This window comes from Haliotis asinina, chromosome 2 (genome assembly GCF_037392515.1).
Source record: "Haliotis asinina isolate JCU_RB_2024 chromosome 2, JCU_Hal_asi_v2, whole genome shotgun sequence".
In the NCBI taxonomy this organism is placed as follows: Eukaryota; Metazoa; Mollusca; class Gastropoda; order Lepetellida; family Haliotidae; genus Haliotis; species Haliotis asinina.
This window is the reverse complement of record NC_090281.1, coordinates 36,296,568-36,314,394: the sequence shown is the minus strand read 5'-3', so window position 1 is coordinate 36,314,394 and position 17,827 is coordinate 36,296,568. Positions and strand designations below refer to the sequence as shown.

At 40.9% G+C, this 17,827-nt stretch overlaps 1 protein-coding gene across 1 annotated transcript in view; it reads left to right on the top strand.

Annotated features, from left to right (window-relative positions):
- The window catches only part of LOC137273665 (E3 ubiquitin-protein ligase UBR4-like), a 130,487-nt gene that overhangs the window by 84,414 nt on the left and 28,246 nt on the right, over positions 1-17,827 (top strand). The window contains exons 80-105 of the mRNA XM_067806458.1: positions 106-234; positions 1,287-1,351; positions 2,204-2,264; positions 2,648-2,826; positions 3,877-4,015; positions 4,507-4,632; positions 5,387-5,515; positions 6,247-6,404; positions 6,849-6,960; positions 7,482-7,664; positions 7,990-8,074; positions 8,632-8,756; positions 8,959-9,085; positions 9,313-9,577; positions 10,569-10,710; positions 11,135-11,216; positions 11,631-11,804; positions 12,200-12,321; positions 13,270-13,423; positions 13,765-13,808; positions 14,010-14,093; positions 14,498-14,585; positions 14,962-15,043; positions 15,682-15,835; positions 16,205-16,330; positions 17,452-17,642. Coding sequence (XP_067662559.1) covers positions 106-234; positions 1,287-1,351; positions 2,204-2,264; positions 2,648-2,826; positions 3,877-4,015; positions 4,507-4,632; positions 5,387-5,515; positions 6,247-6,404; positions 6,849-6,960; positions 7,482-7,664; positions 7,990-8,074; positions 8,632-8,756; positions 8,959-9,085; positions 9,313-9,577; positions 10,569-10,710; positions 11,135-11,216; positions 11,631-11,804; positions 12,200-12,321; positions 13,270-13,423; positions 13,765-13,808; positions 14,010-14,093; positions 14,498-14,585; positions 14,962-15,043; positions 15,682-15,835; positions 16,205-16,330; positions 17,452-17,642 — 3,326 coding nt within the window. The remainder of the gene's footprint in view (positions 1-105; positions 235-1,286; positions 1,352-2,203; positions 2,265-2,647; positions 2,827-3,876; positions 4,016-4,506; positions 4,633-5,386; positions 5,516-6,246; positions 6,405-6,848; positions 6,961-7,481; positions 7,665-7,989; positions 8,075-8,631; positions 8,757-8,958; positions 9,086-9,312; positions 9,578-10,568; positions 10,711-11,134; positions 11,217-11,630; positions 11,805-12,199; positions 12,322-13,269; positions 13,424-13,764; positions 13,809-14,009; positions 14,094-14,497; positions 14,586-14,961; positions 15,044-15,681; positions 15,836-16,204; positions 16,331-17,451; positions 17,643-17,827) is intronic.

Here is a 17,827-nt window from a genome sequence, read left to right as displayed (position 1 = left end):
ATTTGGTACTCAGAATTCCATGCTTGTGTTCCTGTTGAGATGAAAGTCAAAATGATATCCAAATTAGTTGAATGAAGTTAATCAAATAAAATAATTCCTTTGTAGAGTCTGAAGTTGTCTGCTATAAAAGTGGATTCCAAGTTCACGACAACAACACAGATTGTGAAACTGGTTGGCAGTCACAACATCTCCAAGATATCGCTCCGCATCAGTGACCTAAAGCGGACAAAGATGGTAAGTTGTGTCTTTGTTGCTGTTGTTACTGGAACTGCATATGAAACCAACAATGTGACATTACCTCAGATATTTGAAACCTCAAGGAGATTCTGATTAAGAAGTATAGGAGAAAACATGCTTCTGTGGTTTTTGGTAGACAATGTAAAACCAGAAGGGGAGGGATTTCCCAGCCCCAATAGTTTTACATTATCTACCAAAACTGAGAAGTATTTTCTCCAACTTATATACCGTCAATGATGGACAATTACAATGTAGATTTAAAAGATAATTCAACCCCACATTCTTCGTCGACTCAGTGGCCGTGTGGTAGAGCATCTGCTTTCAGATCTGATAGTTGCAGTTTCAATCTCACATGGGAAAACGTTTGCACTTTGAACTTAATCTAAAACAGCATTTTTCAATTGATTTCAAACACTCTTATATCATTTGTATGTTGATGTTCATATAGAGTTAGGAAAAGATAATAAGAAAAAGTAAAACAAAGGAAGAGATCTTACTAACAAAACAAACCTCAAATGTCTTTATTCTTGGAGAACTAGAGATGACCTAATATATAGTGAGAAATATACTTCAGATTTATGTTATGGCTGCAAGTAGCCTTAGCGTGTTTATTGATTGGGTGTTGAGGTGCTGTGACTGGAATAAAAACAACTTCCAACACGAAATCAACCTTTGAAGGTCCAGGTTAGAATTAGCCTTAGCAACTCATGCTTGTCATGAGAGGTGACTAATGGAAGTGGGTGGTCAAACTTGCTGACATGGTTGACACATTTCACCTTATCCGTAGATCGATGCTCATACTGTTGATCATTGGATTGTCTGGCCCAGACTCAATTTCTTACAGACTGACTCCTTATAGCTGAAATATTGCTGTATTAGGCATAAAACTAAACCCACTCACTCAAACAAAGTAATGACTTTTAGATGTGAGTTTGTGACTTTTTTGTTTCATTCCTACCCACTGATAAGGATGTTTCATCTGAAAATTACTGAGAAATAAGAAAGTCAGACCAATGTAGGTTTCAACTTGTCTATTTGCTGTCATGCAGGTGAGAAGTTTGAACATCTACTACAACAACCGCTCAGTCCAGGCTGTTGTGGAGCTCAAGAACAGGTAACAACTTCCACACTCTCACATCCAAAAGGCCATGCATGTTCTTTTTGTGCGTATCATTGCATCCCAAATTTGTACACTGAAGCTCATGACAGTAACTGGATTGTTTGGTCCAAACTCAAGGTATGTACAGACTGCTGTCATATTGCTTTATATGTACCTGAGGCAGAGGGGTAGTCTAGTGGTCAAAGCATTTGCTCATTTCACAGAAGATCCAGATTCAATTCTCCACAATGCATGCAATGCATGAATCGCATTTCTGGTGTCCATTTTATGGAATATTGCAAAAAAGCGCCATAAAACTCACTCACACACTCCCTTTAGTGCAGCTAAGTGTGGCAAACAAATACATGCACCAAATCTGTCTACATTGGTTTTCAGTTCAATGCTCACTTTATAGAATTTATTTTTCCTAATCCTGACTCATGGTTGTTATGCTTATCTCCTCCCTCTATGCGAATATAGTTGAACACTTGAAATCTCTTGAAGTTCCCGCTAATTGAACCGGATGCACAATACACTCACCTTTCGGAACCCTCCCTGTCCCACCAATACGGTCACATGACCAGCCATGCCTGTCACCCCCCAAAATCTCGTAAGCCCAACATGAGAATTACTGTGAATTCAGCATGCTTGAAAGGGGTGGTTGGGAGGGCTTGATGCCATGAGTCAGGATAAGTATTAAATATCAATTTTATGCAGAAAATTACATTCGTCTCATAATTGATATTTTACACACAGGGCTCAACGTGATAACTCTTTTGAGTTTGATCAGTGTCTGGAGAGCAGTTGCTCTTCATTTGTTTCTACTGCCCTTACTTATACAACATATTGTCTGATGCTGTATTTCAGACCTGGTCTGTGGCACAAGGCAAGAAAGGTGACGTTGACAGCTGGACAGACTGATGTCAAGGTGAGATTCACATCTGGAGATGGGTACACAGAACAATCAAAGTTTGTCTTAATAAACTGCTCAATATTTCGATATACTTGATTTAAGTACTGTATCTGTATTTTTGGGTCCTTACTCTGTTATGAAGCAAGTAAATGATAACTGTGCTAAGATCTACGTTGAAATGTCACATCCACTGCAATAAAGATGTTGTCTATCCATAAAAAGTGTTCCTTTTCGTTTCACAGGCTTCTTATTGCTGTCTAAGGAAGTCTTGATACTTGACTAGTACTCATAACATTCATTGTCCAAATGGCCATCACTTTGGGTCACTTCAGTCCCAGCATCCTTCCAGTTGGTTTCTGCTTGTTTCTGTTGTACTGTACCAGATGTTTCTTTATCAGGTGGAGTTCCCAATTCCTATAGTGGCCTGCAACCTGATGATTGAGTATGCTGACTTCTTTGACAACCTACAAGCAACAGCTGAAACTCTTCAGTGTCCTCGCTGTAGCGCATCTGTCCCAGCCAACCCTGGGGTCTGTGGGAACTGTGGAGAGAATGTGTTTCAGTGTCACAAGTGCAGGTGAGGAGAAAGGAGTCAGTTAACCTTGTCAGAATATGTTGCACTGATTTTAAATTCAGTAAATAAGCAGACATCATTTTGTTTACATGGTATATAGTTGGTAGAGATATACCAAATGAAATAAAATGAAATCTTGTATATTTGACATGGCTGTAAGAGAAATACATTGTCTGCTTCACCCTCTGGTAATGCGGCCTGATGTACAACTTTTTGAAGCGGTGTCATTCCTTGCCTACTGGCACGGGTGACACTGTTTAAAAGTTGCATACATCAGACTGTATTATCCTGAAGAGATGCTTATAACTTATAAAATCAACACTATAGCAAATCTGTCATAGCCAACTCTTAGTTGTGGCAAGATGCAACAAGATTTGAATCCCCAACTCACAGTTAATCCTTTGATTTGTCTTTGCCAAGTCAGAATCAAGCTTTCACAAATATTGGTTAGACTTTTCCTTCCTGAGCTTACATAGATTTTATGACCAAAAATACTGTTCACAGTTTGGTTCAACACTTCCATTATGTGGTCTAATGGAAGGAGGATAGGAGGTGGAGACTTAATGGTTAATGATCCAGGCTCGACTCCCTACGTGGTTAAAATGTGTGAAGACCATTTCTGGTTTCCCTGCCATGATATTGCTGAAATGTTTCAAAAAGAGATATGAAACTAACTCACTCACTCACTCACTCACTCACTCACTCACTCACTCTAATATAGATAAGGTGTGTGTCTTTTAAATAGTGGTTCATAGTGACTCTGCCCAGGTATTCAGTAGATGATACAAGGACTCATCAACATTGCAGTTAGTTATTGTGTGTTAGGGTAAACTATGGTATGGTATCACAGACTGTCACTGTAAAATCTGTTATGTAACTAGTGTGATGTTTTGGTAAAGATTCGTGTACCGTTGTCAAGTTGTTATTTAATTTATAAAATTTGTCTTTATTGCAGATTAATACGTGCAAACAATATCAGGAATGCATGCTCATCACAGTAATCTTGCTGTAATTTTGAACATGATGCCTCACCTCACCAATCTGTCTTTGCAGAGCTATCAACTATGATGAAAAGGACCCCTTCCTGTGCAATGCCTGCGGTTTCTGCAAGTATGCAAAGTTTGAGTTCACTCTCACTGCCAAACCTTGCTGTGCTGTGGACCCGATTGAAAGTGAAGATGACCGCAAGAAAGTGGGTTTATTTATGTAGTTATATCAATAATGATACCATCCTTATGTGTGAGGACAATCAACATTGGTTCACTACAATATGACTGGTTCATATAAGATATATACCACATTGGAATATTCTACATATTGTTGAGGCATGGCTTATTTTACCTAGCTCCATCTGTCCTGTAATTGATGAGGGAAAAACAACCTCTCATCCCCTGCATTTGTATTGTTTTTGATCAGTTTGTTGTTTGAGCCATGTCCTGACCAATATTCTAGCTATATGGCTGCAGCCTATAAATAATTGAGTCTGGAACAGGCAATCCAGTGATTGACACCATGAGCTCACCATATAGCTGAAATATTGCTGAGTGCAGTGTTAAACAAAAAACAACATGAGCATCTTAAATCTGTGCAGATGGAATACAATGATATGTCAACCAAGCAAGTCTCACTGCCAATTTGCATCAGTGATCTATGTAAAAATAACTCTTTCTTATTTGTTTGCAGGCCATCAGCACCATCAACAGCTTGCTGGAGAAGGCTGACAAGATCTACAAGAACCTTCAGTCCCATCGGCCTCTGTTGGAGAACCTGCTTATCCAGGTGACGGAACATAACACTGACAGGATTGGGGTAAGCCAATATGTATGGTATTACCTACTTGGGAAGGAAGATCAGGTCTCATAGCCACATTATGTTTGTGCAAGCATTTTCTTTCCTTCAGCATTGAAAGCAATACAGTATAGTGTCATCCTTTCGTTATGGATTAAGCTGATTAAGTTCTTTCATGTGATTAGTGGGCAGATTTCTAACACTCACATTTAATATTATACTGGCAATGAATAAACTAGGAAACCGAATGAACCTTATGATAACCTGTCTTTTTTTTTTTTTATTGAAATATATGTCATGTTTGTACGTAACGTGGTTGTTATTGTCTAACTGTAGCACAGCTTCATTGCTGTACCCTTCTTTGCACAGTACCTTGTTTTGATTGTTCCTGCAAGTACATAAATTTAACGCTTTATGCCAGTGTTACTGGTAAAGTTTGATGACATGCTTCTGATGAGATGGGGGCGGTGGTGTAGCCAAGTGGTTAAGGCATTCGGTCATCACACCAAAGGCCCAGGTTCAATTCCCCACATTGGTGCAGTGTTTGATGCCCATTTCTGGTTTCCTCTTCTGTGATGTTGCTCGAATATTGCTAAAAGGAGCATAAACCTAAATTTAGATGGGTCTCAGTAACCTCATGGTTTATGCATTGATTCAAGACCACCATCAACAACACCATTCCCCTGATGGGTCCTGTGTAGAGAGCCCTAGTACTTCCGCGCCTTCTACAGGTTGGTGAAATCTGTGTAAGGTAGCTCCCCTTTATTTGTGACAGGAGGTTCCTACTGCTGGCAGTGGAGGTGGAGTTCCAGCCAGTAGCGTCAACAAGGCCATACAGATGCTGGCTCAGAAGTACTGTGTGGAGTGCAAGACCTCCTTCGATGAACTCAGCAAGATTATTCAGGTGACTATTTGTTTTAGTTGGAAGGGTCATTCCTTCATTCCTGATATGTCCAGATATTATTTTCAGTTACTATACAAGATAAATGAATAAATGTTCACACTATCATATTCTGACTGTGCAAAACAGAATCTATTTGGTTTTAGATAGGGAATGAAAGGTTGTTGTTCTTGTTGTTGTTGTTGTTGTTGTTGTTGTTGTTGTTGTTATCTTACACTCATCCCTGAAAGTATTGTTACATGACCCTGAGTTCTTGCAATAATACTTCATGAAATTGACCCCTGGCATTGACCTGTGCGGTAACGACTGGAAATGAGATTATAACTATTTGATTGAATAACTGACAACCTCTCAATAGTTCAGGGCAAACATTTACATCATACATGGTGGCAGAGTGAACTGTATTTCTTTCTTAACAATCCTTGCTCGGGGCTAACTAACACACTGTTCTGTTGACGTGCCCCCCACCCCTAGATTAAGGCGCACATTACCAGAAAAACAAACAGTTTGATGATGGGTTACAGTCTGGTTAAATATCCCCTCAAAATAATTTAGATTACATGTGTGATTAATGTATACCAAATGGTACCATATGAACATCACGTTTCTACTGCCAATGTTAGTTTAGATCAGTACATCTGTATGAAGATTCTATATAAATACTGTTTCTGTTTCAAAGCATGAAAGATAACAAAAATACGCCTGACCCCATTGTTGTTGTATTGCCATGACAGAAAGTACTTGCTTGTCGCCGGGAGCTGGTGGAGTATGACAGACAACAAAGAGAGGCTGTGGCCGTCAAGGGGCAGGAGATGTTCTTTGGGAGACAGGACTCCAAGGCTAAGGAAGTGGAGGCATGTGCTGCTGCCGCGCCTCGCAGGGAGAAGGAGAGGTCAGAGTCATTGCTGCATGATAGTCCTCAGTAGATACCATTGAAATTGAAAAAACACTGTTTCACAATACATTATTGAATAGACATATCATCAGCATAGCTGGTAAGAATGCCAGAAGGCAATGAAGCTTACTTCAGAAACTTTGTGGCCAAGCATGAGCAGTGACATATCATCAAGTATCGTCTTCAAGTAAAACTTGTGTTTTTCAGTTTGTGTCCAACGAATGGCTTTTTAAAAAAGGTTGCCAATAATATTGGCTGTATGGTACCCACAAAAAAGAGAAATAAAGTGATATAAAAAATGATTAACTGAAAAAAGCCTGTATGAATGCTGAAAGTCATGTGAGCTTACTTCTGGAACTTTGTTGGCCGTGTAGTAACAGTGACATATGCTTAGTCATGTGTCCTACAGTATCATCTTCATGTATGATTTGTCTTTCTCAGTCTGCGTCCAACCAACTGCTATGGCTGTGCCAGCTCGGCTGTGGAGCACTGCATCACATTACTGAGAGCCCTTGTTACCAACAGCAACATGAGACAGATCCTCTGTAGCCAGGTAAGTCACATGATGGTAGTCAACTGGTTAGTGCCCTTAAGTTGGAGCTTTGGGTTTGATTCCCAGTTTAAGAATGACATGTCTAAGAACCTGCTCTGACTATTCACCTGTTACAAATACATGGGTGCAAATACGAAGCACATTGTTTCGGACAGTTTGTGTAATTTGTTTGAGTGTGCCATACCTAAACCAACCATGATACACCCTCTTGAATCGATCTTCATCCTTAAATTGGGGAGGGGGTAGCCGACTGGTTGAAGTGTTCGTTCCTCATGCCAAAGACAAGTTTGATTCCCCACATGTGTACAATAAGTGAAGCCCATTTCTGGTGCCCCCTATGGTGTTATTGCTGGAATATTGCTCTCTCATTAATAAATGGAAGTTGTTATCATGTAAGCTTTATTTCTGATTGAAAATGTTTTACAAGATAAAGGATTCAAGCAAATGATGGAAAGTTTGAAAGGCAAAGTAATCCATACTGATTAAATTTATCCATGTTTGTATGTATTTGTCTGTGCCAGGGAATGATCCAGCAACTGATTGACTACAACCTGCGTCATGGTACCCTGCCTGTTCGCAACGAAGTACGCTCATTACTGTGTCTGCTGACCAAGGACAACCGCCGGGGCACGGAGGAGATGAACAACCTAATTATGACAAGGATCACCGCCGCTATCAAGGGACATCAGTCCAACCCTGATCTGGTACGTCTCGCACTAAATGTGTGTAAATAGATTGAAATAGATTGAATGTTACACTTGTGTTACTTAACACTAACCATTAAGATAAAATGTGTGCAACGGAACTGTACAGAGGAATACTGTGGTTAGTTTCCCTTTGATGACATAACTTGTTAACTTGCCCTTAATATGAGAATGACAACATGATGGCCAGACCATTTTGACAAAGGGTTTTACATCACTGCCTCAAATTAAGTACTGAGCTTTAGGTTCATCATAGGCCTCTGAGTGGAGCGTTACATGTATTTGTGAATGTGCACCAGATAATAAGTTGTTTGTATTGTTGCAGGGTTCATCAGTGCGGCACGAGATCCTGCTACTTGCCAGCTCCCTCAACCAGGACGACACCTGCTGGGAACAGAGAGTGAGATGTGGTAAGTCTCTCTTCAGAGCAGCATGTTGTGTCATCCAACCCTGGCCATGGGGTGCAGCTCTCAATGTCAACCCCTGGTTTGTATGGACCTGTTGCTCATAACATCTGTCAAGATGGCCCAGGGATTGATAGTATGAATGACATCTGTTGTCAGAATACAGAGAGACACAATGAGCAAGTGCATAACATTTTAAAACAAATAAAGAACCAGTCTGTGACCTTAACTGGAATTTTCACAAGCTACCTGTAATAGTAGTGACCACAGCGCAAGGAAATCAGCTGAAGGCCTTACAGTGGTATGGCTGGAATAGTTCTTACAGAACATTCACTCAGTTTGAGATGCTGCAACTTTTAAAGGAAGTGTAGTGAATTTTTGTGTGTCTACTGTCAACTGAAGAAGGGGAATTTGTGCTGCTTCCAGCTTTAGAGTCACTGTTGGCCAATTTACCTGAAACGTAGTGAACCTATGTGCAGGGGAATGATCATCTGATATGTCAATCCTATGATAAAGGCTTAACATGCAACATATAAACAAAAGTCCCTGACCTCTTCCTACAGTAATGCGGCTGTTCCTGATGGGGATGCACATCAAGAGCCCTGTCATCATGGAGAGCATTACACTGCCCTGTCTCCGTATCCTTCAGAGTCTTGTCAGAAATGATGGCGTCATATTCAAGAAAAGAGTGAGTTTTTAGTTTTTGTTGTAATGGACTTTTGTCCAATATTCATAACACCTGACTTTAAAATCTGGTGTGCTGCATCTCATCCCAAAGAAGTGTGAAAGTGATCCAGGAAGAGCTGTTGTTTTCCATCAGTTCGGTGCAAAGTTGTTCTTGCTACATGCTACAAAGCAAATGTAATGTTGTTATAATGATCTAATTCCAGGAAGGTAGCGAGGCTGGGATCAGTGAGTACCTGTTGCCGGCCAAGTTTCACATGGATGTGAAGCAGTGGCTAGCTGGTGACCCTCGCTACTCCTACTGTCAGTGGAGGAAGCGGCTGCCTAGGAGAGGTGAGTTGTTTTATTGTTTCCTTGTTTCTTTTCCAGGCTTATTTTTTGCACACAGATTGAAAATTTGTCTTGAAACTACAACTGTCTTGCATGAATATGGTAAAAGTATTTGAGACCTGTATCCTCTCACTGTTACCCTCCTACATAACTGGAATGTTGTTAATGGTGGAGTAAAATCCAACTCCAGCATCCAATTTCACCTACTCATGAAAACAATGTCTGTCCAGCTGTCACTGAGGAGACAGAGACAAAGAAGGAGGAGGAGAAGAAAGAGGTCCGTGCTCGCTACCTGATGGAGAAGTATGGGATGAGGTGGCAGCAGAAGATGTGGAAAACGCCAGCCATCACATTAAAGCTGACTCAGAACACCTGGTTGCAGCAGGCCATGTTCTCTCCATCCTCCCGCTCTGCTCGACAAACTGCCTGCAGCATCATCGAGGCCATTGCTCAGGTGCCCAGCCGGAGGAAAGAGGTCATGGATATGATCACAGGGTAAGGGCCACTTACTGAACAGAGATGGGAGTGGATAGTGTCATTGCGTGGGGCTGTTTAAAGGGTAAGGGCCACTTACTGAACAGAGATGGGAGTGGATAGTGTCATTGCGTGGGGCTGTTTAAAGGGTAAGGGCCATTTACTGAACAGAGATGGGGTGGATAGTGTCATTGCGTGGGGCTGTTTAAAGGGTAAGGGCCACTTACTGAACAGAGATGGGGGTGGATAGTGTAGTGGCAAGTGGCTGTTTAAAGGGTAAGGGCCATTTACTGAACAGTTTGTGCTGGGTATTGTAGTGGTGTGGGGTTGTTCACGGGATGGGAATCCTTTGCTGAACAGAAGCGGGAGCGGATAGTGTAGTGGTGTGGGGCTGTTTACAGGATGAGAATTATTTTTAGAATTGTGTTAGTGGCGGGTAGTGCAGTGGTGTGGGACTGTTCGAAGGATGGGAATCCTTTGCTGATCAGAGGTGGGATGGATAATGTAGTGGTGTTTGGCTGTACACGGGATGAGAATCATTTTCTGAATAATGTTGGTTGGTGAGTAATTTAGTGAGTGGTTAGGGGTTGATGATAGGGTGGGAACCATTTGCCGATGTGGCTTAGTAATGTGGCTCAAGGTGAGGTCCAATCACTGACATGTGTACCGGTGGGGTAGTGAAATGTTTGATTGCAGATTAAGTACACTCACAGCTTAATGGCCAGTTGGTGTTGGTCAACCGCATGATGTAGTCGTTGATCACAGGTGTGGACATGTGATCATTTACTGATCAGTTGTAGAATGTGGTATCATGCTTGTTTAGGGAAATGTCGTCATTTGCTGACCTGTATCATGGCTGGGGTTTCACACTGTGTTAGTGCATAATCACAACCTTACAAACATCTGTGCACTGCATCCTGAGGATCCACCCCAAATTTAGCTCACACATCAAGATTCATGTATACCTGGTATATGCCCTGTACTACATCATCATATCCTGATTCTGTTTCAGATGCTTGGATGAGGTTGGGAGGAGCGGGGAGTGTGCCAGTGACTTTCTATTTATGTACAAGAGACTCATTATCCCCGACTACTGGAAGTTCTACCTGGCCATCAAAGGGGTGCTGCTGCACCTGGGGGACCTAATCACAAAGGTAAGTATTTCTGATGGGACCCATGAAGATCTGGGTTTGAATAGGTCTTCAGTTACCTTTGCTGGTCAAAAGAGGCGACTATAGGGATCATGTGGTCAGACTAGCTGATGTGGTTGACACATGTAGATCGATGCTCGTGCTATTAATCACTGGATTGTCCTGTCCAGTCTTGATTATTTACAGACCACTGCCATATAGCTGGAATATTGCTGAGTTCGGCATTAAACAACAGCCAACCCACCAATTATGCTGATAGATGAAAATTATGTACAAGAATGTTTGGCAGTATGTGTTCATATTGCAAATGGTTGCAGTGTAGATATATGTAATGAAAAGAGCACTGATTAGTGTTTGCTCAATTAATTGTTGTATTTGTTTTGTACTGGTAATTTCTTTTCAATTACATGTTTCGAATTTCTTTTAGGAAGTAGAACATCTTGAATATCTGGAAGAAACAACTCTCAGTTCGGACCTGGCTCAAGGCTTTGCACTCAAGTCCCTTACAGGTGTGTGGACTGCCATGAACAAACAATGTTTGGTGCTTCATTCATTCTCATAAATAATGTAATGTAATCAGTTAGTTACCTACCCAGCACAAGACTCCAGATTCCTAAGTTTGCTAGATAGTTGTAAATGGACAAAATTTAAGTAATGTATGCATATTTCACAGTATAAACAAAGCTGGAATATTGCTGAGAGCAGTGTTAAGCAACAACTCTGGATTTCAGTCCACATGTCCAGTTAAATCTTCCCTCTCTATGTCCACACACGCACAAATAAACGCTTATGTTCTGCAGTATCCCAAACACTGAGTCTTACAGAACTATAAAGGTTTGGAGAAGGCCTGACATTCAGTTAGACTGCTGTCATTCTCATCAAGTGTGGCAAATGGAAGTAGTTTGATGTGTGTCCTTCCACAGAGCTGTTGTCCATGTTTGTGGAGCAAGAGATGCTGAAGCAGCACTACAAAAACCGCCTGGTGGGCTACATCCTTAATGGCTACCTGTCACTGCGGAAGCTGGTCGTGCAGCGCACCAAGCTCATCGATGAGACGCAAGAGAAACTGCTGGAGCTGCTAGAAGAACTTACCACAGGTAATCACAGAACTGATGAATCACAACTCCACAATACCCGTTTACCTCAAACAGAAGACTGGTGGAGAACTACAAGTTGTCTCAGGACACTGGTTGCTCATGATACACAGGGCAGTGACTCACATATCACACGACACTGGCTCAACATAAACAGAACACTGGATTATCTCTGGTAATGTAGGTCTCTACCTCAGTTCACACACAAGACATCGGAAAAGGCAAAGTCAGAAAACTGCCTCACTCACAGCTGAAAGTCTACTTTAGACAGATGTTTATCTTCCTCAAGGAATAGATAGATTCTCACATACACTTTCCCACTTTGATTAAGGTATTTATTGATGATTAGTCCAGTGAACACCATAAAATTGTGATATCTATGATCCAATCTGTTACAGGCACTGACAGTGAGACGAAAGAGTTTATGGCTGTGTGTGTGCAGACTGTCAAGAAGTACCCACTTAAAGACAACCGATCACCTGTTTTCATCTTTGAGAGACTCTGTAGCATCATCTACCCGGTAGGTTCAAAAGAGGATAGACAAGGAAAAAGTGTGGGAATAGCCCGTGAATCAAGCATCTGCCATGCGTATGTTCTGGTTTTCTTACTGTGTTGAATCATCTAGGTTACTTATGTCTTAAGGCTTCTTTTGTCCTGCTGAGACCTTACGCAAGTCCCAAAACATTCAAAGTCAGTGTAGTTTTTCCAGGATTTTAAGCATAGTATTTTTGTTATCTTAATTTTGGCTAAAATTTCTTAAATCACCATCGACTGAGAGGATCATGTAAATCCAACTAGCATCCATGCAGGTAGCAAAGGTACATATGTTTGTGTGAAGATATTGGTTAGACATACCTGGGCTGTTTGTTGACACTTTTTCACTCGTATGAACATTTCAGTTCATGTGTTTTTATTCATACATAGTGACATATGTATTGTGCCTTCTGTATCAGTGCCAGCTCATCATTTCAAGTATTATAAATCTTTACACAGTTCAAGAGTTCCACAAAACAATCATAGCACTAAGGCAATCCTAACACCAATACCTTGTCGTAGGCTTACAAAAACACTATCTCTATGATATCTTGTGGAACAGGGTGCCGTTGTACAAAGCCACCTTAGTGCTTAAATGACCATAACTCCCATATCTTAACATAGAGTTAAGGTAATCGTACCACTAAGGTTGTGTTTTACAACACACCCTGGACCCTGAAATGACAGTCATCAAAGTTTGAGTCAAAATAAGTATAAAATGATAGTATTTTTACTCTAAAGCATACATTATATTAATGCTATGACAGTCTGTTATGACATGTATAACGAGAACGCTTGGTGAAAATAGTTGCAGGTACTAAATCCTCAGGGATGATATACTGAGTGAAAGAAAATAAGGCACACTGTGAAGGGAATCACGTGCCTGAAACAGCAGTCTGAATATGTTCACTAATAATGTGGAGATAATCACCAGGAGGAGAATGATGTTGCGGAGTTCTTCATGATTCTGGAGAAAGACCCTCAACAAGAGGACTTCCTGCAGGGGAGGATGTTGGGTAATCCATACAGTTCTAACGAGCCTGGAATGGGTCCTCTCATGAGAGACATTAAAAACAAAATCTGCCAAGGTGAGATTCAGGACACTGTGTTAGAGACCCATAGGAGTGATTACTACTGTTAATGTAGAACTATAACAGACACATTGTTTGTACTTAGGGAGGGTTCAGGCCAGCATGAGGTTTGCTTCAGTAGTATTTTCATCTTGGGACCCTAAATTATGAAATTTGGACATTAGAGATGCGACACTCATCCTGAGCTCTCATGGTAAATTAGGAACTAACTGCGAAAGGATTACGTCTTAAGTTTTTCTAGATTAGTTTACAGTAAGTTTACTCTGTGGCTTTTCGATTTTCTTTAAGTCAGTATTATTTTGGAAATTGATTTAGTTTGAATTGCTCACTTGTTTCAGACTGTGAGTTGGTTGCTCTGTTGGAAGACGACACTGGGATGGAGGTGAGTGTTGGTACTGGTACTGTCTCAACAGCAAGTATGTGTGCACTCAAGGGCCTCATTCAACAGAGCAGTTGTACCACCATGACAGTCTGTGTTAAAGTATGGGAGTTGCGATCCCTGTTTACCAAGTAAATTATGCCTGGAAAGTTAATTAGGTGGTCTTTATGACATGGTTCAATTAATACACATGTTGTGTTTCAGCTGCTGGTGAACAAGAAGATAATCAGCCTGGATCTGCCAGTGAAGGAGGTTTACAAGAAGATCTGGCTGCCTGAACATGGGGAGGTTGGTAACTGTCAGTCACAGATATTACAACAGAAGAATAAACTTTCAGAATACTTTTAATTCAGACCACATCAACCAAACCACATGTGTGAACTCTTTCCAGTTGCCCCCAAATCCAGCAATCAGAACAAAATCTATATTCATCTTTGGAAACAACATGTCCCATCCTTCATTGATCTAGTACATGTTTATAAATGTTTAAGCTTGTTAGTGATATGTGTAATGCTATTAATGTTGGTGGTATTTTGGAGATTTTGGTATTTTGACAGTCTAGATGTGTGGTACACCTAGGTGTCTAGCTGTCTTGGGATGTTGCTATCAGGGTTTGCTATCTACATTTAATACTGTGACTAAGAATGTCCCTGCCGATGTCAGTGTCTGACCATCTGATTGTCTGTGTTCAGGGGGAGCCAATGCCAATCATCTACAGAATGAGAGGGCTGCTGGGTGATGCCACAGAGGACATGGTCAACTCCTTTGACAACAGCTCAGGTGTGCACAAGAAGTCACATGTGTATCAATTGTCAAGGCTTTTCAAGTGTACATCTAGTGTTAAGGGTGGCGTTAAATATGAACTCAGTCACTCACTCTAGCGTTAAGGCCGCTCATGTGTGTATATTTGTTGGTTTTTCTTTATAAGTTGTACATAGTCTGTCAGGTTTGTGCTAGAAATCGGTGATCCTACCCTTGCTTGTGGGTTTCACCTGTGTTTCAAGCTACACTTTGTTGCAGTTGATTTATGCTTTACAAAACAGCTTTAACCAAACTAAATCATTTATTTACTGTCATCATGATATAACTGAAATATTATCTATTTGACAGTGAATATTCACTCACTCACTCACTGTCTCCCTTGTCTTGCTTGCAGAGGAGGATATTGACAAGGAAGAAGTGTTCAAGATGGCTGCCATTCTGGCTGAGAACGGTGGATTGGAGGTCATGTTAGAGAGGTAAGTTAATGTCCCGAGAAGTTGATGGTACACTTGATTGGGTGAGATCTTGCCCTCATTCCATCAAGTGATCATTTTTTTTAGATTACCTATACTTCTATACTTTCTATAGTTGCAGCATTGAGTTTGCTTTGTGGAAACACAGCCAATTTTCCCATTGGGATTCTTTGTCGTGTGGTTTCTTGTGCTTAGAACTGTATTTCATAGCTGTTCAAGTAGCATATTCAAAGGACTCATATGCATATATGCCCATGAAGATACAGGTTAGAATTGGTCTTCAGTTACCCATGCTTGTCTTAAGAGGAGACTGAAAGTATTGATGGTCAAGTTCACCGACCATGTCATCATATCTCAGTTGCATTGATCAATACCCATGCAGTCAATCAATCACTGGTTTGTCTAGTCCAGAAATGATTATTTACAGATCGCTGCAGTATAACTGGAATGTTGCTGAGTGCAGCATTAAACAACAACCCAAGCAAATCGTATGTGTAGAAGCACATTTGATCAAGCTGTAATAACTGGTTGCAACTTAAACAAACTTCATTTCACTTGTTGACAAAGGAAAGCAAATATGGCACTTGACATGACAGTAGATCTTTCTAGTGACATCATTTGTATGTATGGTTTTGTTTCAGACTGTCATCAGTGAAGGACCTGGTTCTGGGTAAACAGCTCATGGTGGTGCTCCTGAAGCTGTTTGGCTTTGCTGTCAATGTCAAGGTCAACCGACAGGAACTGATCAAACCAGAACTGAACACTATCAACATCATGCTGGGTGCTCTCAATTTGGTCAGTCTAATCTCAAATCTCAACTCACATCCATTCTGGTTGGTTGCAGGGACACTCATGCCTAAGTTGTTGTACAAGATGTATTTCATTATGCAGATCTACATTTGTTGCTTGGGCATACCAGTATCTGATTATATGGGGCTCAAATCCTAGATTTGTCTGATTCTCATTTGTTTGGTTGTACCATGCCTGTACTTTCTGGGTACATCTGAGACCTAGAATGCAAATGAATCTGAAAACACTCACAACTTCTAAATGAATGAAATATTCAAATATTAAAAAGATAATACAAAGGGAGTTGACTGTGATTAGCTGGAATATTGAGGACAGTGGCGTACAGTAACAATGACCATTTGTTTCCTTCTGCAGGCCCTCTGGAGTGAGCAGGAGGGAGGTACCAGTGCCACCAAGGGGCAGACAATCACAGAGCAGATCCTGCAGATCTTGGAGGTTATCCTCCTTGAGGCCAGTCAGCAGACCCCAGAACAATATACTGTGAGTTGTTGTATGATGCAGCAAAGACTACAGCATGCATGATTTCCTATATAACCTGAATGTTTCTTGCCTTACAGATTTTGTTACATGAGATTAAGTTCTTAGATTTTCAGAGCTGTTCTAAGAGTAAGTTGTGATACTGACTCTACAGTATTATCCATAACACATTCTCTGACTCTATAAGACATGTAATGGTGTGACGATTCATCTATACGCATCGGTCCATGGGCCACCTCTACCGTGAATCATAACTGTCGTGTATCCTGGTAAGATAAGTCAATGATACATCAGTGTTTAACTTGGAATATTGTCGAATCATCATATATGTCAAGAAAGTAGACATACTTTTGTTTGATGATTAACATGCTTACTTATTTTAACGTCACTCCTGTGTCAAGAACTGTTTCAGACATGGCGCGTGCATGTTGTTATCATTCACAAAGTCTGTCCGTAACATTAATTATCACCTTTCCAAATGAACATTGAACAATGCTGATGGAATTAGTTGAAATACTTTAAAATTCATTTTGTTTTGACCTTCAGGTGCATAATTCCTGTTGAATTGTCATGACCACAGTTTTAGTGCTGTGATGTATCGTATCACTTTTGTATGCCAATACCAACACTACATGCGACACTGTAGGGTGTTTTGATATTAAAGTGTTCTACCATGTGAACTTGAACTCGGCAATGCTGTATAATAGCACTCCAGACAATGTATGACTTGACACTGTTTTTTATGACACTGAAGAATTGTGACCGTGAAGGTCCCGGGGTAGAATAGGCCTTCAGCAACCCATTATTGCCATAAAAGGTGACTGTGCTTGTCGTAGGAGGCGACTAACGGGATCGGGCGGTCGGACTTGCTGACTTGGTTGACACATGTCATCGGTTCCCAATTGCGCAGATCAATGCTCATGTTGTTGATCACTGGATTGTCTGGTCCAGACTCGATTATTTACAGACCACCGCCATATAGCTTTAATATTGCTGAGTGCGGCATAAAACTAAACTCACTCACTCACTCACTCACTTACTGAAGAATTGTACTTTATGATATGACACTGTAGAAACAGGCACTATACAAAAACACTGTACAGTGGGACACTGTATGCCTACAGGAATTCTCCAAGCTGTGTGGTGACAAGGAGCAGCTGATGATGTTGCTTGGCCGCATTAACTCCCCCTTCGTCCGTGCCAACAACAACGTCCTGCAGGCTCTCATGAGACTCATTCCCTTCCTGGCCTTCGGCGAGGATGACAAGATGATGGCACTACTCAACCACTTCAAGCAGTACCTCGACTTCAACAAGTAAGTTCAATCTGTACGCAGTGTTTGCACATTATATGCACAGATTGTTACCCGATACAGTGAAAGTTATCTTTAATCATTAATACAGGACTCTCTATTGCATCGTGAGTGTTTCCTTAGCCACTGTGCTGTATATATACCAAGGCCTATCACCAGTACATGTACAAGGTAGGTCTGTTCTAGTG